This window comes from Hakea prostrata, chromosome 1, assembly GCF_041222555.1.
Source record: "Hakea prostrata isolate BN-2017 chromosome 1, UWA_Hpros_2, whole genome shotgun sequence".
Classification (NCBI taxonomy): Eukaryota; Viridiplantae; Streptophyta; class Magnoliopsida; order Proteales; family Proteaceae; genus Hakea; species Hakea prostrata.
The window spans coordinates 66,885,369-66,910,022 of NC_142600.1; the positions used below are offsets into that span (position 1 = coordinate 66,885,369).

General features: G+C 37.4%; 1 protein-coding gene across 3 annotated transcripts in view; it reads right to left on the bottom strand.

Annotated features, from left to right (window-relative positions):
* LOC149029486 (structural maintenance of chromosomes protein 6B-like) overlaps positions 1 to 24,654 on the bottom strand; it is a 95,709-nt gene that overhangs the window by 43,642 nt on the left and 27,413 nt on the right. For all 3 annotated transcript variants that reach the window (XM_089141896.1, XM_089141894.1, XM_089141895.1), the window contains 7 exons: positions 16,964 to 17,040; positions 16,757 to 16,832; positions 16,416 to 16,490; positions 10,539 to 10,643; positions 6,635 to 6,804; positions 6,405 to 6,507; positions 5,810 to 5,922 (listed from right to left, as the gene is read on the bottom strand). In XM_089141896.1, the coding sequence (XP_088998022.1) occupies positions 5,810 to 5,922; positions 6,405 to 6,507; positions 6,635 to 6,804; positions 10,539 to 10,643; positions 16,416 to 16,490; positions 16,757 to 16,832; positions 16,964 to 17,040 (719 nt within the window). The remainder of the gene's footprint in view (positions 1 to 5,809; positions 5,923 to 6,404; positions 6,508 to 6,634; positions 6,805 to 10,538; positions 10,644 to 16,415; positions 16,491 to 16,756; positions 16,833 to 16,963; positions 17,041 to 24,654) is intronic.

Consider the following 24,654-nt stretch of genomic DNA (forward strand, 5'->3'; position numbering starts at 1 on the left):
GAAAGGCATCTTCTAAAACAAAACAAAAAGATACAAATATAGAAAAATTAGATACTAATTAAAATCCTAGCTCCTTCACCCATAAACAAAATTAAGTCTTCTATTAAAGTCATCCCGCAGTCTGGTCTTAGGCCCCATAGGACCTAGCAGCATCTACACCAAGGCAAAATAAGGGGCTCTGACAATGTTCATGCGGACAGTGTTTTAGCTCCTTTTTCAAAAGTCTTCCCTAGTGGAGAAAAATATTCCATCTTCTATATGAGCTAAAAAGGATGAACCTCACGGTTTTCTCTGTGAAGGGCATTGAGAAAATTTGATGGCTTGGCTTGCAGAATATTTTAGTAATTTTATTCTAGGGGACCACAAAGGCATGGAAAAAAATTCAACTGATATGGTTGATATTTCGACCGAAATGCCTGCAAAAAATGAAATCGAAACAAAATACAGTTTCGGGCCGAAATGTTACTTACACAGGTTATAAATACCCAAACCGAGCCATTTTTCGACCTATCGAGCACATATCGTCATTTCGAGCGATATCGCCTTCAACATTTCAACCTATTTTTGACTTTTTTTGTGATTTCTCTTGCTTTCATCCCCTTTACACCTAATTTCTACAACTCCATTTCCTTCAAACACTTAATTTGCTCCTCCATTTGTGCATTTCCTCAAATCTTGCAAGGTGAGTAACCAACTTCCTATTTTTTATTTGTGTTTCATTTGTGCCTTCAATCATCTTAGATTGCTTCCAAATTTATGTATGTTTATTTTAGAGTGTTGATCAATGAATTTGTAGTGTCAAAATTAATTTTTGATTCTTCCTACTATTTTTTTATTTTTCTGTTATTAAAAATTATTTACTAAATTATGTATATTGCTAAAAATGTATATGTATAGTACATGTATAAGCTTCAAATGAATGTATTTGAGAGTTGAGACACCATATTGTTGTGATGGTGTTGAATTAATTTTTTTCTGTTAATTATGTAATTTTACTATATATATATATATATAATTAAAAAATATATTTAAATATAAAAAATAACTAATTAATTTCTGTTTTAAATTTAAAAATAGCAAAGTATTAGTGGAAGCATGAATGCAATTTTTGGAGCATGTTGTGGATATTTTTAAGATAGTTTGTGTATTTTATACATTTTAAAATTATTTATATATTAAAATTTACTTATATAGTTATACATATATTTTTTTATATTTAAAAATAGGAGGTTATTATTAGAAGCATGTATGTCATTTTTTGAGCATATTGTGGAGCTTTTCAGGATACTTAGTGTGTATTTCTTGTATCAGGCACTCTCTGTTAAAAATGTCAGTTGGTAACATGGGAGGCCACTGACAACTGATAGGAGGAAGAGCGAGTGTAATTATTGTAAGAAACAAATAAGAGGTGGTGGGGCCACTAGATTGAAGCTGCATCTAGCTGGTGGCAACAGGGATGTAACAGGGTGCCCAAAGGAGCCCGTAGAGGTCAAGAGGGCAATGGCCTCATATATTAGTGATGGAAAGCAAAAGAGGAAAGAGAAGAGAACACAAAGGGATGAGTTCGAGGATGCCTGCTTAGATGACTTTCCAGATCTTGAGGATTATGGTATGGATGAGCCAGGAGACTGTGACCCTGATCCAGAGGCCGATCAGCTAAGGAGGGCGATGATGATGAGTAGGGAGCAACAGAGGATTGATGACATGAGGAGACAACAGAGGGATCTGGGTTGTGGGTCCTCTAGAGAACCAGTAGGTATGGGAGGCACAAGTGGCTCCCAAGTCCCTATGAGAAGGACTCAAAGTGTGAAGCAGGAGGCTCCTATCCCACGGGGGGCCCTACAAGGGGTCGAGCTTCGTTAGCACATCCTACAAATCCGGATCTTGAGATTCTTCGCAATGATCCGGCCCTATTTGCGAGGCCTGAGCATAGACAGAGAAAATTGAAGCACTTATGGGGGAGTGTGAAGGAGAAAGTGGGGATGGCTTTCTCCAAATGGGCGTATTACCATAGTATTCCAGTACATACAGCCAAGGGGCCCTACTACAGAGATATGATTGAGGAGATAGGCAGGGCTGGGAGTGGTGTACAGGGCCCCACTCCATATGAGATATATAATGTGTATTTGCCTAAGCATAAAGAGGACTTAAAGTAGTACATTAAGGGATTAAAGCCCATGTGGAATCATTATGGAGTGACTGTGATGCCTAATGGTTCGACTGGTCCCACTAGACAGTCCATCATCAATTTCATGTTGAATTGTGATGGGAGGACAGTGTTCCTTAAGTCAGTAGATGCATCCAATGAGAAGAAGGATGCAAAATACATTTACAAATTATTGAAGCAAGTGGTGAAGGAGGTTGGAGTGGAAAATGTGATTCAAATTGTGACTGATAATGGCTCCAACTACAAGAAAGTTGGGTTGAAGATGCAGGAGAACTCCAGGTATCTAAACATATAGTATTAATTTTCATTTGTAAAAACATATATTTACATCACACATATACATGTACACTTTTTAACTTTGTATTGATGGCTTGATGCCTTGATGGATGGACAGATATAGGCTCTTTTGGACTCCTTGTCCTGCTCACTACATTGACTTAATGTTGAAGAACATTGGAAAGGTCAAGCTTGTGAAGAAGACCGTCGAGCAAGCTCAACATGTTAGCACCTTCATATATAACCACACCTATGCATTAAGGATGATGAGAGACAAGTGTCAGGGTGAGTTAGTGAGGCCAGACATAACCAAATTTGCTACTAATTGGATAGCACTACAGAGCTTTAAGAGTAGGAAGACTGGCCTTAGGAGTATGTTTGCATCAGAGGAGTGGTTTAACTGGGAGGGTTCTTCATCAGTGGGAGGAAGGAGAGAATAGTTGACCATACTCGATGAGACTTTCTAGCACAATGTGAGGATAGTGGTGAAGATGCTTGAGCCTGTGGTGAATGTGTTGAGGATGGTAGATCAGCAGAGAAAACCTACTCTAGCACACATATTTGCTGCAATAGAGAGGATGAAGCAGCAAGTTGCTCAGGTCCACCCACGCGGCAACAAGAAAGTCCTTCAAATCATCGACATTAGATGGGAGTCTATGCTGCAGCATCCACTACATAAGGCTGGTGAGTTGTTAAGTCTAGTATTTAATTTAATTTTCATTATGTTATCACACTATTAAGCATTAACTATTCCCTTTTATGACATACTTTTTCTTACACAGCATACTATTTAAATCCCAAGTACCATTACAAGGACAATCTTGGGATGAGGCAAGATTTGATGGATGCTGTCCAAACTGTAGTGGAGAAGTTCGAACCGGATTCAGCTAAACAAGCAGTCATCCTTATGGAGGTGAGATAGTGATTTGAATCATTTGATATTCACAATTCATAGTTTTATACTAAGTCATTAACCTAATAACTAGTTATTATTTTTTCTCTTTATATATTAGATAAAGGCTTTTAGGGATGCCACTAGGAGCTTCGGTCGTGCTGTGGCCGTATCGGGACTAGAAACCGCCCCTGTAGGTAAGTTCATTCATTTATTTCATTATACATTTAATTATTATATTCTATCTTTAATTTAGTTATTTAAGTATTAAAATGACTTGGAATCTATGTTTGTTGCAGCTGAGTGGTGGTTGCAATTTGGACGTGATTCACAACATTTGAGTAGGATTGCAAGCAACGTGCTCTCCTAAACATGTTCTGCCACTGGTTGTGAGCGAAATTGGAGCACCTTCAAATCATTCACTCGAAGAGGCGCAACCGATTGGGTGTGAAGCGTCTAGAGGACCTTGTCTATATACACTATAATATGAGACTGAGAGAGGATCATATTAAACAAGGGATGGACAGAGAGAGTACCAATATCAAGTTGGTCGACATATTTGAGATGGATGATGATGATAACCCAGTAGTTGACTAGATCAGGGACAATGGAGAGGCATTGCTGAATGACGAGGGAGGTCGTCCTAGTAGACAGTTGCCAGAGGAGATGGGGGCTGATGTGGAGGACTTCATGGCCCAGGAGGGGAGGGCACATGCAAAGCCCGTCCGTCCCTTCGTGCCACACCCTAGTGCATCCACCCAAAGTGAGGATTTGATTGTCTGGTCTGACACTGAGGATGAGGTGACTTAGGCCTCCGGCGATGACGACGATGGTGGTGATGATGATGACGATGGCGGTGATGATGATGGAGGGGATGAGGAGGGTGTGGGACCTCGTGATCAGGATTCAACTGATCCTAGGGACAGACCACACCCACCACCACGTGAGAGTCAAGGGTGGGGCGGACGACCACCGAGATTCACAGGTGAGAGTCAGTTCACCCACGCGACACAGGATTCAGACCATACTGGCATGGAACAAAATTCGAGCAATATGGTCAAAATATCGCTTGAAATGTCTGCAAAATTTGAAACCGAAACAAAATGCATGTACAGATACAAAAAGTTTCAGATATCATTTTGTATCAACCAATATATCGGTCGATACAAATCGAAATATCGACCCGATACCAGATTGGGCCGAAATGATACCTGCGTAGGCTTTAAAATGTCCAAATCGACCCATTTTTCGACCTACCGAGCCTTTTTACTTGTTCTAAGCGATATCGCCTTGGAGATTTCGACCTCTTTTTGAAAAAAAAATTTATTTCTCTTGCTTTCATCCCTCTTTACACCTTATTTCTACAACTCCATTTCTTTCAAACACTAGATTTGCTCCTCCATTTGTGCATTTTCTCAAATCTTGCAAGGTGAGTAACCAACTTCCTCATTTTTTTATTTTTGTTTCATTTGTGCCTTAAATCATCTTAGATTGCTTCCAAATTTATGTATGTTTACTTTAGAGTGTTGGTCTATGAATTTGTAGTATCAAAATTATTTTTTTATTCTTCCTACTATTTTTTTTATTTTCTATTATTAAAAATTATTTCCTAATTTATGTATATTGCTAAAAATGTATATGTATAGTACATGTATAAGCTTCAAATCAATGTATGTGAGAGTTGAGACACCATATTGCTGTGATGGTGTTGAATTAATTTTTTTTCTTTTATGTAATTTTACTGTATTTAATATATATTTAAAAAATTAAAAAAATATTAAATATTAAATATTAAAAAAAAAACTAATTAATATATGTTTTAAATTTAAAAATAGCAGAGTATTAGTGGAAGCATGTATGCAATTTTGGAGCATGTTGTGGATATTTTTAAGATAGTTTGTGTGTATTTTATATATTAAAAAATACTTATATAGTTATACATATATTTTTTTATATATATTTAAAAATAGGAGGTTATTATTAGAAGCATGTATATCATTTTCAGTAGTTTTTTAATGTTGGATGTTACATTGTTAGTAGTTTTTTTAGTAAACTAGTCGTTTTGTAGTGTTTATTAAGCTTGAATAGGTAGTATGCAAAAATCCAAATCAATTTGAGTGCATTTGAGGCTCGAAATTGAGTTTTCAAGAGTCAGATAAAAAGTGTCCATTATCGGTTGAAATTTGAACCGAAACATGAAAATTTCGGCCTTGAAACCTCTTTCAAGGTCAAAATTTCCATTTTGACCGATATTTTTTCCTTGGCACATTAACCAGTGTCAGACCATGCAACCCTTATGGTAGTGTCCATTCAACAGATCATAGGCTAACAGTTACTTTCTGCTATGCATACTCAAATATATTTCATAAATATTGGTTTATATTTTATGATTACTACTCTGCTAAAAAGCAATATAAACACCACACTCTAGCAATAAATCAAAGAAGAATAACAGAGTTTGGTTCCCATCTTACATTTTATATCCATCGAGTGTATAGACCTCCTTAAGGTTTGGAATTCTTTGCTCAAAAGTAACTGATTTTCCCACTTCATAATCTTTAACAAGCACTTGGCTCTCAGCACTAGCCTGCAATTTACTGGAGCTATCAAAAGAAGTAGAAAGAATGTATCCATACACAGCTTGTTCTGAGAAGGAGAAAAAGAAGAACGAAAAAACATAAACATAGTACAACAAACATTACACACACACACACGGGAACACTGCAACAGCAAGCTAAATTTCTTACCTGAGATTCAGGACACTTGAAGCAATATTGTCATGAGAAACTCTTTTAAGTAGAATAGAAGTTGTACGAGAAAGAACTAGATGGATCAATAAACTTAACCAAATAAATTATAAATTACACTATGAACTGCATAGATGAAGAACTCAATTGTGAACCACAGAAGGATAAAAAGGGGGTGGAAATCGAGAAATAGAGGCACAAATATGCAGTCACAAATTAGAGCAGCAATGAACGAATGAAATGTTCCTGAAAATAAAATTTTACTTCATAAATCATAACACACACACAAAGAAAGGAAGCAAAACATGAACGTTCGACCTACCATATCCACCAGCACATTCAATATAGTGGAATTATCGGCATGTACAACAGAAAGAGTAGTTGGGTGATTTGTTTGGGGAAGCATGTGTCTCGGAATGGTCAACCTGTAAGAAGTTTATATGAAAATGTCATAAATGCTTCTCATCTGATAATTCAGTGAGACATAAAAATGATGGGAAGCTATAAGAAATAAAACGAACATGTCTAGTTAAAAAATAACCATCCACTGACCTTGGTATGGAAAAATCATATATGTAAATTCTAATGTAGTTATAGTTCACTTCCTTTGCACACTCTCTCAAAAGTAGAAAATCCTTGTGATCATTGACAATAAAAGCATTAAGAAATTTTCCAATGGCATTTTCCACGGCTGGAGCCCACATATCACCATTTACGAGTGCCTACAGGACATAAAAATAAAAAACTATCATTACATATAGCATTGCCGATCAATTAAAGGGCATCGGGATATCTTATGTGCAAAATTGCATGCACTAACAGTCTTAGAGATAATCCCCATGAATTTAAACATGAAAATCTTCAACATGGTAGTCAAGTTCCCTAAACAACCTTGGTGATAGCAATGACTAGGTGTAGAAGCTCCCTGGGTGCCTTGATTGGCATTGCCTAGGTTTTTAGACCCTTTCCACCACTATGGTGGCCTCGATAAGTATGATTATATATCTATATAAGAAAAACTATCAACTGATATTTTGCTAAAATGCTAGTTATTAAGATTCTTGATACATTACCCACTGCAGACAATTCTACCAGCTCTTAATGATTGTCTGTTCATACATACTACCATCAATAATTAAGCATATTTATATCTTCTTTTGGGAAAAAGAAAGTGCAGCTCTATATTTCTTCACAAAGAAAACATGCCAGACCATGTGTTTCAATTAGGAGGAAAGTCTAGACTAAAAACCAGTCAAGCTTGTCTATTTTTCCTTTGCATCGTCTAGGATTTGCAAACTTTATGATGCAGGCAATTCACCTATGACCTATGACCAATTTTGTTGGAACCCACTCTTCTATCAAATTATCTATGTGTTAGGTCTCCAATCCATTGGGTTTCTGAAGTAAAAAGCAACCTAGATGGACAGAAGGTAGACACGGGCAATTTGCTTGACAAAGGAATAAGAGAGAGAGGTTTGGGAAATAATGACTCCTGCATTTATGAATACAGCTATATTCTATTTATAATTAGAGATATTCTAGGAATTACAAGCAACACCCTGAGCTGACCAAAATTACAGACAAACCCAAAATGCTCTAAATCAGACATATCCAGCGTGCACAAGATAGAATAAAGCACTTTGCTACCAAGTCCTTTTGTGAAGACATCAGCTAACTGATTACATGATTAGATGAATGGGGTAAAAGCAAGTACTTTTTTGAGCCACTACTTTAGTTCTCCATATCTACAAGGCTCATATGGCTATTTTCGGGCTACGGATTCACCATGCATATCATTCAAGGTTACAAGGCTCGTATGGTTGTGTACATAGATGACATAATTATTTCTAGAAATGACAGGGCTGGCATTGAAGATGTGAAAGCCAAGTTACACCATTCCAAACCAAAGACCTAGGGATCATCACTATTTTCTTGGGATAGAGCTGGTTCGCAGTAAGAAAGGAATTAGTCTGTCACAACGGAAGTATGATTTGGATCTTCTAAATGACACAGGTGCACAACCATCGGATATTCCATTAGATCGTCGTCAAAAATTTGGGATGGTGATTTAATTGATGAAGTTCATTGCTACAGGAGTTTGATTGGGAAGTTAATCTATCTTACAAAAGCAAGACCAAATATCACCGCTTGGGTTCTAAGTCAGTTTATGCACTCTCCTAAAAAGGGTCATTGGATGTTGCAGACTTGCAGTTCATGTTCTTCAATACCTCACGGGAGCTCTAGGCAAGGGACTAATTATTGGTCCTAATAGGCATATGGATCTAGTGGCTTTTTCTGATGCAGATTGGACAGGGTCAGCAAGTGATCGACAATCTACTATAGGGTATTTCACCTTTATTAGAGGAAATCTAGTCACATGGCAGACTAAAAAGCAAACTGATATTGTAAGGTCTAGTGTTGAAGCTGAAAACACAGCCATAGCCCATACTGCCGCCGAACTTATGTGACTTGGATCATTGCTTCTGGAGTTGGTTTTCTGTAGATTCTCCAATGAAAATGTACTGTTACAATCAAGTTGCAACCTATACTGCAAGTAATCCAGTGTTCCATGAGCGCACCAAACATATAGCGGTGAATATTACCACTTTTTTGAAGATGCTGTGATGAAAATCAGATTGTCAGTCCCTCTATTTACTCATCTGACAAGCTAGCAGATTTGTTTACCCAGGGGCTGTTTGCTTCTAGTTTTCATTCTAATTGTACCAAGCTGAACATGGATGATTTATAAGCCCCAGCTTGAGGGGCAATGCTGAAGCTGTCAGTGACACTAGTGCAACTCCCTTTATGTCCTCATCTGACAAGCTAGCAGATATGTCTACCTAGGGGCTGTTTGCTCGTAGTTTTCGTTCTAATTGTACCAAGCTAAGCATGGGTGATTTATATGCACCAGCTTGAGGGGGGGTGTTAAAGATGTCGGTGACACTAGGGGTATTAATGTTCTAGTGTCATATTAGGTTTAGCAATTTTTTCTATTTTAATTCTATTGTAATTCTGCAGCCAGGCTATCAAGGGCAGAGCTGTCTTTTTATGGAGGGTTAGTACATAATAAATTAGAGGTTTATGATTAAGAGTTCTTATTCTTCTTCTTCATCTTTCTTGCTAGGATTTCTTCTTCTTCTTCTTTCTTGCTAGTTACAGAGTCCTGATTTGTAACAGCAATAAAAAGTTTTTCTAGACAGTTCAAACTTTTAACCCAAATACTATAACAAAGATGTCCTAGCAAACCAAAACTAATTGTATCTGGACCATCTCCGTGTAGATACTCAAAATGGGTTTCAATCGATCAATGAAGTGCACCCACATCACTATTGTGTAGGGGATTTCAGCCCCCTTACTTTTCTTCCCATCCCTTAGTATTTTTGGTAGCTTATCAAGAGACAGACAGACGAAGAGGTCTAATATGACATAGACACTTGGGCAAAATAATGTACTGACTAAGAGCAATTCGATGACAGAACCAACAACCAGTACAAACAATGGTAACTGCTGATTTAGAATGTTGGAACCATGGTGGGAGATCTCGGCGAGATCTCGCGAGATATCTCGCTATTTTGACATAGCGAGACGAGATGAGAGGCGAGATCTGCAAGATGGGAGATCTCGCCAGATCTCGCCAAGATCTCGCCGACATCTCGCCAAGATCTCGCCAAGATCTCGCCTCTCTCTCGCTGCAACCATAAAAAATTGCCAGAAACTTGATTTTTTGTCTAAATTTGTTGGGGATTCAACTTCTAAACATCTTTAAGACATCTACAACATCAAATTATCATCATTCAAGCCTATTTCAACTAGATCTACAAATCATGACTTACTAAAAGTCTAAAACTTCTTATGGTTGTAAAATTTTGAAGCCATTTTAGTTCTTTGATAGTTTGATGTGTAATGTATTTAATACTTTATAGTTGATAACATGAATTACTTGATATCTCTACATTTCGGTTTTACACATAGGGTTGACTTAGAAGACGTAGTTAGGGTTATTTTCTCACAATTCTAAGGCCACCAATGTGTTCAAAAAGCCTTAAATAGATTAAATATCAAATTTCAGCCCAACCGGGGCCCTAAAACCCACCGAGATGGGTCACCAAGATTACGCCAAAATTAATTTATCTCTTACTGAAGATCATACTCTAAAGTCTAACCTATGAATGCTACAGAAAACCTTCTGATCATGGAATAAAATTGGAATGACTCTCAGTTACATCATGTTGAAAGGTTGTCTTGTGAACAGAAGGGAAAGTTTCACGTGAGGATGAAAAATATTCATTCTTTTTATCAGGTGGAGGACATTATGAGTTGACAGTTTTCTTGTGAATTAGCATACTTCAAAGAATTCATCACCATTGACAATCCATAGGTTAAAAGGATGGGAAATAAACAGAAAGCATAGAGGTTAGCATATTCATGTAACAAAAGTATCCATTGAAATACTTACCAGATGAGCACCAATTGGACCAATAGGAGGCTTTGTAAATCTTCTATGGTATTTTTCGATCACACGTAAAAGACGAATCACTATCTCTCCTCCAAAAGCTGTCACCTGATGAAGAGGAAATATTGCCATGACAGCTGAAAACGTCAGACATTAAAGAATATAAGAGGATACACTAAAAAATAACAAAATAAATAAATTGTACATATATGCAGGTAATACTAAATATCCAAATACGTACACCATGAAGGGAAAACAAAGTACCAAGGACAGCACCAGAGAAAGAAGACCAGATCACATTTCAAACTATGATGGCTGGCAGGTGGAGAATCATAAGTTGAACAGTTGTCATGGCAAAAAGGCAAACCAAGGCGGTGGCCAAGTGCCTTGTTGCTCATGCATATACAAAAAGGAGGGGTTGGGGGTTTCAATGTGAAATCTAAAACAACAATAAAATCTCAAGGGGAAGTAGTTTTCTGCCCGGGAGTGTGACCCACATTAATACACTCGTGTCTATCCTCTCCTCCTCAAACATAGGACCAGAGGTGTCTTTTCATATGAAGAAGACAGAAAGAGAAAATGAGAAAAAGTGTGAGAAAGACTTATGGGAGTCTTGACATGGCTACACTCCCAGGCAGTATCTTTTCACAATTAAGATGTAATTTAAGTGGGAATTATATGTAAAACTTAAATGCTGTTTCACTTACAAATAAATTGGGACTATATAGAAAAAGGGGTTGGGGCGGGGGTGGGGGAGAGAGACTAATGGGAGTGCTGGCATGGCTACACTTTCAGGCAGTACCTTTTTACTATTTCAAGACGTAATTTAGGTGGGGAATATGTGAAAAAACACCTGTTTCACTAACAATGGAAGGGGATCATGTATAAGATACAAAATATAGTGATTTAAGCTAAACAATTTTGATGTAAAATCATCACCAAAATGGGTTTTCTGCCTTAGGAATAGTCTAGAAATGGCCTCCGGTTTACTTTATAATGGCTATTTTGATGGGTCTAAAATATGGGTAGAAAGTAGGAAAAACTGAATTTATTTACTCTCTCTTATGCAACCAGGTCGAGAATCCATCAAGCAGAGATCTCCAAAGGTTGACTGGTGGAAAGTGTTATGGTTCACAAATAACACTCCATGGCAGTTCTTCACAGCTTTGAGATGCTTTGGAGATGGGCTACCAACACAGAATAACTTGGCTAGAGGAAATATCCCAGTGCAATCACAATGCTGCATCCGTTGGACAGGAAGAGAAAGCAGGTATCACCTGCTCTACAAGTGCATCCTCAACTCATTTATATGAGACAACATCTGTAAGATGCTATCCAATGAGAGTGTTAGACAACAACCTTTAAACAATTAAAACAGTAGCTGAACTTGAAGAGAGAAAAAAATAGAGAAGAGAGGTGAAGAACCAGCAGCAAAGACCTGCGATTCTAGCTAAAGAGCCTAGAATTGCAGGATGCATCTATTTATAGTTTTCAAGAGTTATAATACAACTTGAGAGACAAGAAGACTTTCCTCTAGAAAAGGAAATAAAAAATACAGCTTATAAACAGAACTTACTAATTTTCTAACTCCAAAATCCGTCTAAAATAGAAAGTTCGGAAAATAGTAACTACCAGAAAAATAGAAAGTATTCACTCTTCAAAAATAGTAAGTCAGCACCAAAATAGACAGTGATGTAAAAGGAAGCTGCGGCCAAGGCTTGCGCACCAAGGTAGCAGCCTTGGAGTCTCTGCACAACTCTCAACACTCCCCCTCAAGCTGCTTGCAACAAATAGACTAAAAACTAGGTTTGAATAGAGCTTTAGTGAACAAATTAGTTAGCTGGTCAATAGAGCTCACAAAAGGAGTCTCAATAATCTTTTTTGTTGACTGCATCACACACAAAGTGACAATGTACCTTTATATGCTTCATCCTCTCATGAAACACTGGATTACTAGCAATGTAAGTAGTAGCCTGATTATCACAAAACATTTTCATAAGAGCGGAGACTAGAAATCCCATCTCTAACAAGGAACGAAGCCACATCAATTTTGTAGTTGTGTGGGCCATGGCCCTATACTTTGTTTTATCACTAGATCGGGCAATAGTGGACTACTTCTAACTCCTCCAAGTCACAAGATTTCAACCAAGAAATGTACAATAACTTGTAGTAGTCTGGCAATCAGCTAAGGATTCAGCCCAACCTGCATCAGAAAAGGCAACCAAATCCATACTCCAATTTGATCTAAAAATAAGCCTCTTTTTGAGCGCACTCTTGAAATACCGAAGTACTCTAATTGTTGCATCCCAATGAGCCTTCCTAGGAGACTACATAAACTGAATCAACACACCAACAGAATAAGAAATATCAGGACGAGTAACAGTGAAATAAATTAGTTTTCCAATAGGACTCCTGTAACGATGGACGTCATCCAACAAGTCACCATTATCGTATCCTAACTTCAACTAAGGATCCATGGGAATGTCGCTAGGTCTAGAGGCAAGCATGTCAGTCTCTGTCAAAAGATCCAACGCATACTTCCTTTGTGACAAACTAACTCCCTTTATACTACAGATTACCCCAATCCCCGAGAAATACTGTAGATCAACCAAGTTTTGTTTTTGAAATATTTATATAAGTGTGCCTTGATCATTCGGATTGCCCCAACATCACTGCCTAAAAGAAAAATATTATCAACATAAATTGTCATACTGACAACACAACCACCCTACCATCGAACAAGATAGAGTGATCAAAATAACATCGTACAAATCCAAAAGACTGTGGAGTCTTGCTAATTTTCTCAAACCAAGCCCGTGGAGACTGTTAGAGTCTATAAATTATTGTGAGAAGCCTGCAAACACGAACACTATCCTCCCCCTGAGCAACATACCCTGGAGGTTGCTCCATGTAAACTTCTTCATGGAGATCACCATACAAGAAAGCATTTTTTTATGTCAAGTTGAAAAAGAGGCCAATCACAATTTACAACTTAAGAGATCAACACATGGACTGAATTAAGTCTAGCCACAGGAAAAAAAGTCTCAAAATGGTCCACAACGTATGTTTGTGTCTAGCCCTTAGCCACCAAGCGGCTCTTGAGCCGTTCAACCATACCATCAGAACGGTACCTAACAGTATACATCCACCAACAGCAAACCCCATCTTTCCCAAAAGGTATGTCTACCAAAGACCATGTATGACGAGACTGTAAAGCATCCATTTCAACATCCATAGCGGCTTTCCAACCAGAGTTTTTAAGGGCTTTAGTATGATGGGTTGGAACATGAATGGCAAATAGAGAAAGAGCAAGGCAACGAAAGTTGGGAGGTAGATGAGAAACATATACAAACTTGGAAACGGGATAAACTATGTTAGAGCATAAAGTACAAGTACAAGAAACTTTCCTTAAGGCAATTGGTAAGTAATTTGAAGTCGGAGTAGAATCTCCACTAAAAAAACCGCGGGTAGAGAGGATGAAGAAGGAACTTCTGTAGAACTAGCTTCAGTCTTCACTAAAGGAGAGTCGCCAGTATCATCAGGAGGAACCGTACAATCCACAATGCTTTGCCAACTTACGTCTCCGTTGATAAACCGGTAGAGAAGCACTGTCATTTAATGGAACTAAAGAGGGAATAGGAGCATCATCCAAAACACGGATTTCAATAGGCACCGATGAACTAGGGTAAAATGGAGTATCTTCAAAAAAGGTCACATCAGCACTTAAAAATTGTTTCTAATGAACAGGATCATAATAGCGAAAACCTTGTTGAGTACGAGAACCCAAGGAACATACATTAAACAAACCAAGGGGAAAGTTTATCCGAAGTATGTGGTATATGAACAAAACAAACACAACAAAAAAATTTGGGTGGAACTAAAAGCAATTCTCCATTTAGAAAACCAATTGAAAAAGTTCTTCTTCAAGCATTCTACCTGCTTTTCTTCAAATCAGAAATAAGTTGAATCAACCCCATAAGATTTTTCTTCTAAAAAATTTCTCTTTTCCCAATTTTATTTTCCCCAAAAGCTAGGCACTAAAACCTATCTTCAATCCAAATTAACCATTATAATTCCAATGGATGGAAATGCTTAGGAAACATGCAAAACATATTTTCGATTCTTTTTGAGCACAAACACCAGAGATTAAGCAATACATAAAATATATCTATTACAAAAAAAAAAAAAAAAAAAAAAAAAAAAGGGAAAATAAAGTACAATGAGACAATAAGTAATGTCCGAACTGTAATTTTACACACATAAGTATACTAATATTAATTGTATACCATTTTCCCAAAGAGTAATATTAATTGGTCACTGAAATGGAAATCAAAATTTTACTTGACATTGATTATCATATTCAACTGGTACCAATTGAATACTTTTTCTCTTTCCTCTTCCTTAGTGTAGGTTCAAATCTTAAGAATTTCAATTATATTAGGAAATCAAAAAATGTTGATTCATCATACTATAATGTATAATAGGTTACTAATCAAATATTCTTTTTCTCTCCTCTCCCTTGATTGTAGGATCAAATGTTTACCCAAGAGAAAAACAATAAAATTGAATATATTCTAATCAAACTTGGTAACCACAAAAAGGCATGGCTAAGACAAAAGCGAACAGTTAACATTTTATATTGGGATTTTATAATTCAAATTAGCTAACAATAATTCAATCAGATAATTCATATTTGAGCACAAGCTAACTTTAAATCCTTTCATAACATTTCCAGAGATCAACAACCAACAGAGATTTAACTGTCTGAAATCAGGCCTCGTGGTAAGAGCATAGCCAGATTTGTTCTCCAGTGGAGATCTCACAGAAGAGAGATCAACTGGGGAAGGGATACAGGGATTTAAGTCCCCCTCCCGGGCAGCCAGGGGGTTGGGTCTTATACTCAAAGATATGAGGAAGAAAGTAGCAGATGTGAAGAAGATCACCACCAAATTGAGAGTTATTAAATTGCCAGAACAGGTAGGGAGGGATACTAGAAGAATAGCAAGGAAAAGGACAGTTTTTTGCTTGGAAGAAGTTTCTTGGTTCTTTTTGTTTTTTAGGGATAGGAAGGGGGTTGTAGACATGTGGGAAGAAGCCCACACATGCACGCCAAGCAACACAATCTTCACAAACAACTATCCAATTAGTTCTCTATTCTGCAACTTCATCCTAATACAAGAACTCAACCATATCCCAACTAAATGGGAACAGCTATTTGAAACTTTGCAAAGAATAACAAAAGGTAAAAAATAAAGAACCTAACAGCAATAACACAGCAATTCAGCATTTTCCAACTAAATAAGATTGGCTCTTCCAATAAGCTGTATTTGAGGTTATACACAAAACAAGACCTAAGTTATCCACGTCTTTCCTCAGCACTTCTACCTGGCCCATTTTAGGTCAGCCCTAGCTCTTTTAGTACCTTCAATCTGAATCAAGTCACCACTCTGAGCTATAGCATATCAAAGTCTCCATTGGACATATGACCATGCCACCTCAGACAATTCTTTCAAAGCTTATCTCAAATTGAGACAACTCCCAAATAAGCTCTAGTATGATCATTCCCTATTTTATCCTTCCTACTTTTCCCACAACATCCATTTCAACATCCACATCAATACAACACTTTTCTGTTCATGCAATCCTATAAGTGCTAGACCCTTGCGTGAGTTTCCAGTTCAGGTTTAGTCTACATTTGATCTATAAAGTTGCAGAAATTTTAAAAAAAATACTTATATTGGGCTTATGAGAAACCATTACATGATTTTTCACATAATTACATATGCACAAGTAAAAAAGAGCAATAGTGTTCACCCTAGAATAAGTTGCCTCATATTGAAGTAAATATCTGGATAACCAACAAAATTTAGTATTTCAGACCTTGTTGGTTTGATTTTGCTGAAGTCCGCGGATACGATAATGGATTTCACGATGCTTTCTGTCCCAAGCCTCAATCTGGAGAAGTAAACAAAAAATAATTCACTAAATAATTGAAGGGGGCACCAGACAAAGCTTGATACACAACTCCACAAAAGAATAGAAGAAAATGAAATAAACCTATTGGAAGAAACACTAAATCTACAGCTGCAACATTATCCTAGTACTGCTTTAAATGTTAGATGGAAACAACATGACCACCCAAGACATGGCAGAACTCAGTAACATACTCCCATAAACATTCAAATCATGAAAACTTTAAGTTAGTCTCAACATAAGCACACCTGCTCGCCATATTCCTTGCATTCAATAGTTTTCTTTGATAGTGCTTCAGATAGAAGATCCTCCTCCTCCTTCCACCTGAAATAGGTCTTTCACTTAAATGCAGACAATTTTACTACACATGGCAAGGCACATCAAAAAATAGATGTATGAAGAATGCAAAACCTAACCAGGAAAAAAAAAGAGAAAAAAAAGAATCCACATATAACCTTTGCAAACATAAATAGGCAGCATCAGCCTCATCTTGAAGTCCCTTCAGATGTTCTTGCTTCTTGCTCTCTTCAGCCTATAGAAAACAGTTTGGGGGGTTACAGAAATGGATGCAAGAGTAACATTCTTACTATGGCTTCACATTTGGTACATAATCAAATTAACATATCATGCTCAAAAGAGTAACAATGAACATACCCACAATTATGATCTGAAATCTCATAAAAATTGCAAGATTTCTGACAATTAGAGGTAACCCAAACGAAATATGCCTACGAAACAAAATTGGCTGGTTGACTGGAATTTCGCAAAAAAATTGTCGAAATTTCTGTATTTTTGCTCCAAAAACTCGAATCTTCGGAAATTTCAGTCAAAATCTTGAATGTATTGGTTGAAACCTCAAAAAAATTGAAATACAAAACACATACTTAGGCTATTGTTTTTGTAATAGGGTCACTTAAATCTGTTCATATCATGGTTCAAATTTCGGTCGAAACAGACCAAAATTTCCTGGCCAAAACCGAGATCAGATATGTCAAGCGAAAAAAAATTGTTTTGGTCCATCCTGCTCGAAATTTCAACCAGAATGGACCATCTCACATTCCGTCCATTTCCTTATAACAACCCCTAATTTCAACCAGTTGTGCCGCCTTTGCAGATTCCACACAGCTCCTTCTCTTTTTACTCCTTTGGGGATTTTTCAAGGTTTGAAGCAAGGTATGTCCAGAACTACCCTTTTTTTTCATGGTTGATGGCTTAAATCATGTTTTTTTTTATTTGGGATGAGTGCTAGCATTTTTCTTAATTTTCTGGTTATGGTCCTCCTTATGGAGCGTACGGTCGAGTTGCTGGCGGCCCTTCCTTTGAGAGCACTACAGCTTGCAAACATGAGTGTATATTGGGGGTCATCTGCTGTAGGATGTCTGCACATGGGTATAAGCATGGTTTGAGATCTCTGTCCCTCAAGAAACAAAGATTTTGGCTGAGATTTGGTACAAATCCCCAATCAACTCAACACAACTCGAAGGCCCATCTCGGTGGGTATCAAGGCTCAACCGCTCAATTTGGGCTGGAATTTTCTATTTAGCCTATTTTTAGGCATTCTAAACAAAATGATGCCCTTGGATTTGTGAGAAAACAAGGGAAAATATGAGTTCCAACTCGATCCTAACTTTAAAACTAGTACGTTGAAGGAGTGAACATGCAGACTTGTAAAACATAAAATATACAACCATTACTTGATATAATTGAAAACATAAAGATGCAGAGTCAAATAATACATCAAACATGCTCAGTTGTTCGCAATTTCATAATACAGCAGTGGCGTACCTATAAGTATACACCATTAAGAGGACACCTAGCTTGAAGGTCAACTTCAAAATCAATAGATCATTGTTGTAGATGAGCTAAACAGCTTGTTAATAATCCTAAGTAAAGATCTGACCAACCTTTTGGCAAAAAATACACAAAAAACAGCAAAGGGGGAAAGAATGTCGAGACAGGTTGAGATTGAGCTATCTTGACTCATATCAAATGAGATATTTTTAAAGACTGCGTTGAACCGAGATCTTGAGCCCCTTGAGATCTTAGTTGAGATATTGTATTTTTATGGTATCGAATCAACTCACATGAGATCTCGTCTCGAGGTCTCAAAAAATAAAACATTGGCGAGATCTCACAAGACCTTGAACTATGGGATGAGGATGGACCAGGATCAGGAGCATCATTTGTGGATCCATCTTTGGATATCCATCACACCCAGTTCATCCATCACCCTCTTACAGTGGTTACAGTGACCCATTCCCTTAGGTTGGGATATCTAGTTCATGTTGATAATGAGACCCATAGAATCGCAGTAACAGACTACCTGAATACTTGGCCTAACACATGACATGGGATGTTTTTGTCCGCCACTCAAAGGAAAGGGTCAAACAGATACAAAGGTATATGGCTTGTGGGATGGATCCACTGAGGAACTCATCTTGGATTTGAGTGGAGATGTCGTTACAACTAAAAAGTTTCTTTTTGAGTATTTAGTCAATGGCTATCATCTTATTTAACATTTCATTTGATTATATGAAACATATAAAGTACTTTTGTTTCAATTTACAAGTTTTTATATTTATAGGAACAGACACATTCTTACAAGTGGTACACATTCTTACAAGGGGTAGTATATGTAGTACCTTTCATTGGTTTTTTATGCAAAATATCCATTTCATTGTTTTATTTATGCTTTAACTAGGGTGCATGCAGAAACCCCATGTCAAAAACACATCAAAATTTCCTAGCAAAAGTATCAGGTTTCGACCAAGTTGGTTGAAATTTCAACACCAACTTTAACCAGCCTCGAGATGGAGATTTTGAACCTTGATTCATATAGCCTAAATTAGGGTTTTCATGATATGAATTTATACATCAAGAATGTTTAGACATGTGAACTACATTCAGGTTTAACCATATAGACACAAACTAGAGTGCAATCCAAAAGACCATTGTGGGTTATTTGTTATCCAAACTAACCATGGATGTGCTTTTGGGCTTTAAAATAAACAAACAACAAGCAAGCCTTATCCCAACTAAATGGAGCGGCTACATGGATTCTTGGCTTCCAATCAACTCTATTTAAGGCTATACTAGATACAAGGCCTAAGCTATGCATATCCTTTCACACCACTTCTCTTAAGGTTATCTTTGGCCTACTCCTAGCTCTTCTAATTCCTTCAATCTGAATTATATCACTTCTCCGTATAGGAGCATTTACAGTCCTCCATTGAACATGATCATACCACATTAAACGACTTTCTTGAAGCTTATCACTTATTGAAGCTACACCCAAACCAGCTCTAATATGAACATTTCTTATCTTATCCTTCCTAGTTTTGCCACTCATCCATCTTAGCATCCTTAATTCTGCCACACTGAGTTTATATATATATATATATATATATATATATATATATATATATATATATATATATATATATATAATATATAAATATAAAAAAATATATATTATTTTTTTTTTTTTTTACCGCTCCCCATAGTCGTACATATGAGGGTGAATTCCTCCTTCGATACCTATCTTGAGAGAAAAAAGATTAGTTTTAGGAAAACCTTGACATACAAAGGCATCCTCCTCTACAACCAAATCATAACTTGAGTCCACAAAGGTAACTCCTTTCATTCCATTAACTCCTTAAAAATAGGAGAATAACTACAAACAGTCAAACTACATACAGTTACAACTCACTAATAACTCCTAAACCAACATAATAAATAGCCATAATATACCCAACACTCACAACCCATAGCCCACTACATAACATCCCTTCCCCTTAAAATAGAACTTGTCCATAAGTTCCAAAATCTGGGAACTGATTCCGAATGCTATCCTCTACTTCCCATGTGGCATCTGAAGTAGGAAGTCCACTCCAATGAATAAGAATCTCCTTCCTCCTACTGCATACATGTTTATCAAGGGATGCTTGTGGGCGTGGAAGCAAGTTCATCCTTAATAACTGGTAAGGAATGTTAAGGTTCAAAGCCTTCACCTAATTTATTTTTCAAGAGAGAAACACCAAATACTGGGTGAAATCAAGAATCAACAGGTAATTGCAACTTGTAAGCGACTGGTCCAATTCTCTGCTTAACTTGAAATGGTCCATTAACTTCTTCTTTCTTTTCTTTTTCTTTTCTTTTCTTTTTTTTTTTTTTTTTTTTTTTTTTGGGGGGGGGGGGGGGGCGTGTCTCGTCTTGATGAAATAGTCAGCTTCCAGTAGTGTTGGACTTTAAGATAAACCGAGTCACCAATTCTATAATTCTTCTCATGGCGATGGCGGTCATTAAATCTTTTTCATTCGTTCTTGGGCCAGTCGAAGGTTAGCTCGCAACTCCTTGAGTTTGTTGACACGTGCAAGAAGCTGTCAACAAACAAGAAGCTGAAGCTCCACTGATTGCACTGCTGTAGTGGCTTGTCCATAAGTAAGAAGAGAAGGAGGTGGACGACCATAGACAACTTCAAAAGGAGTGGTCTTGATGGAAGAATGCCATCCTGCGTTGTAACAATATTCTGCCTATAATAACCACTGTTCCCATTCTTTTGGGTGAGAAATGCAAAAACATGTTTCCAAGGTACAGTTGACAACTTCACTTTGCCCATCCGTTTGGGATGATAGGCAGAGCTGTAGTTGAATTTCGTACCATTAAAACGGAATAACTCAGCCAAGAACTGACTAGTGAATTTAGCATCTCGATCAAAAACAATTGATTTGGGCATGCCATGCATTTTAAATACATGATCAAAAAAGCATTGGGCCACTTTCAAAGCAGTGTAAGGATGGGAGAGTTGAATGAAATGAGCATATATCAACAAACGGTCCACCACCAAAAAAAACACAAATTAACCTTTAGATATTGGAATTCCTTCTACAAAGTCCATTGATATATCCTCCCAAATACAATCTGGAAATGGGCAAAGGTTGAAGTAAACACACTGGAGATGTATGTTCAGAGTTGCATGGTCTTGTGATAATCCTCATGGGGTATTCCCATGAACTTGATCCACAATATCTTGAATTAAAGATGATTTTTTAGCAAGATAGACTTTCTTTATAAGAAGATAAGCCCATCCTAAAGAGTCCAAGGCCCGATTGATTCTCCTTCTTTAATTTGGTTGGTAAGCTCCTCAGGAAATGGATTAGATGCAACCTCATCCCTAATAACTTCCACCCAACCAGCAATAGGATGTGACTAGGAGTTAAGTTTGCCACCCATAACCTCTTCCAACCACATCCTCACCTCTTCTCTGTAGTGCATCGGCAATTACATTCTCATGTCCTCTTTTATCTTCAATTACAAAGTCATAAGCCATGAGTTTGTACAACCACTTCTGATCTGGCTACATAATTTTTTGACACCAAAAATATTGTAGATCTTGTGTTCCATTCGCACCACAAACTGCCGCACTAAAAGATAGGGATGACAACGTTTTACAGCTAAGATCAACACCAGCATCTCTTTCTCATAAGTAGAGAGCAGCAGATTCTTCCCTTGCAAAGCTTGACTTAAAAATGCAATAGGCCTTTCTTGCATAAAGATAGCTCCTATCCCAGTGCCACTTGCATTGCATTCAACAATTATTTTTTTTGGTAAAATCTGGTAATGCTAGAACAGGTGCCCTTGTCATTAATTCCTTTAATTTCTGAAGGCTTCCACTGCAGTAAGAGTAACAATGGAAATTTTCCTTCTTCAACATGCTTGTAGAGGAGCTGCCACCTTCCCATAATTTTGAATTTCCTACAAACCTGTTAATCCAAGAAACCCCTTAATGCCTTAAGCGATTTGGGTTGTGGCACTTAAGCATTGAAGCAATATTCTCAGGTTCCACATCCACTCCATCATGAGAAATAATATGACCAAGGTAATTAATTTCTTCTTGGCCAAACTAAAACTGGTTTTGCTTAACAAACAATTCCCTAGTCCTCAAAATAGAGAAAGTAATTTGTAAATGCTGAAGATGCTCTTCCCATGATGAACTATAGACCAATTATCATCAAAGAAAACCAAGATAAATTTTCTCAAGTAGTTCTAAAATACCTTGTTCATCAAAGATTGAAAAGTTGATGGAGCATTTGTAGGCCCAAATGGCATAACAAGGAATTTGTAGTGGCCATGATGCGTTCTAAATGCCATTTTCTCAACATCCTCAGGCCAGATTCAAATTTAGTGGTGGCCAGATCAAAGATCAAATTTTTGAGAAAACTCGAGCACCATGTAACTCATCTAGTAACTCATCAATGATTCAAATTGGAAACTGGTCTTTGCTGGAAATTTTGTTAAGAGCACGATAGTCGATGCACATCCACCAAGGCACATCATGCTTATTAACTAAAATTACTGGTGAAGAATATGGGCTGCAACTCAGTCTAACCACACCTGCCTTGAGCAAATCAACCACTATTTTCTCAATTTCTTCTTTCTGAAAATGAGGATGTTGATAAGCCTTAGAATATAAGGGCCCACTTCCAGGTTCCAAGGGATTTTGTGATCATGTGCACTTACCCAAAAAAGAAAAGGAAAATTCTTCCATCACATGTGTAGAACAGGTGAATCCCTAATGAGGCAACCCTTTAGGTTCCTCAGAAAACATCTAGGAAATTATCTAATAATTTATATAACTTTAGTGGTAGGGCACTTCCAGATTTGTAATTTGAGGAGTCTCAATTGCACATAATTGAAGCAACGCACCATGTTTGGACTTCTTCATATCACGTTGAATTTGTTCACCATCAATCAATTTGTTGGCTGGTCAGACCAGGCCCATAAGAATTATCTCCTTCCCGTCAAATTTGAATTCCATTGACAGCTTAGCAAAATAAGACAAAATTGGACCAAGAATCCACGGCCATTGTGCACCAAGGACAATTTCATATCAACATAATGGAAGGATATAGAAATCGGCATGAAATTGGACTCCTTGTAAACTGAATTCCACATTGGTACACTTACCTACAGAGTTTATCTCCTCTCTAAACGCCACTGTTACTTCAAAATGACTTTATGTTGTTAGATTTAATCCTACCTTCTTCGCCCAATTATTACTCATTAAGTTATGGGAACCACCGGTATCCACTAATATTGTAGCTATCACATAGCCAAAGTTACCCTTAACTCGCATAGTTTCTGGTGATTGCTAACCACATACGGCATGCAAAGAAATCTCAGCGACTTCTTGTTCTTCAAATGGTGGGTTTGTTTCTTGATCTACATCTACCTCCACATCATCATCATAGTTCCCTTCAATAAGAAAGAATCTTTTACAACGATGACCAGGTACGTATTTTTTATTACAATTATATCAAAGTCCCTTGGATTGTCTTTCCTGCATCTCAGCAGTGGTGAATCGATGAACCGGCAAGGCTGCAGATTTTAAGGCTGGTTCCTTAGTAGGTGGTGGATTTCTCTTGATGTCCCAAGAAGCACTAGTTCGTCGTAGGAATGAATTGGGAGCTTCATAAAGCCACTCCAATACTTGGACGTCCCGCAAGAACATTGGCCTTGAGAATGTCCTTCAACCCATTGATAAAACAACTAATTTTTCGTTCACTTGACAACAAACCCACCTTAGAAATTGTTCAAACTGTAGTTGGTGATCTTAAAGACTGCCAACTTCTAGTGATTTGATGAGTCCACTGAAGAAATCTTGGAATTGGTTGGGTTCAAATCTGGAATGAACTCCTTCGCAAAACATCAACCATTTAACAATGTCTTCTCCCTATTTGAATAATTGAAACCAAAGTTGAGCACCTCCGTCAAGGTGGAAAGACGTAAGAGCAACTTTTTCCTCTTCCAGTGTTCTATGGAATTGTAAAAATAGTTCTATGCGGCAAATCCTACTAGTAGTATCCTCACAATCGTTGAAGCGTGGGAAATCAAGCTTAACAAGATTAGGTGTAGTGGATTGATGTGATGAATTGGAATGGGAAGATTTTTCATTGGATGAAGGCCCTAAATTCTCCCCAACTTGGGGTCCCCCATTAGTATAGGATGAAGGTAATCCAGACCCTAATTTTGGCCCTGATTCTAATCCTGATTTTAGTCTTGATTTTGTCCTTGATTCCGACCCTGATTTTGACCTTGATCCTAATTTTGACCATAATTTTGGTCCTAATTTTGACCTTGGTTTTGT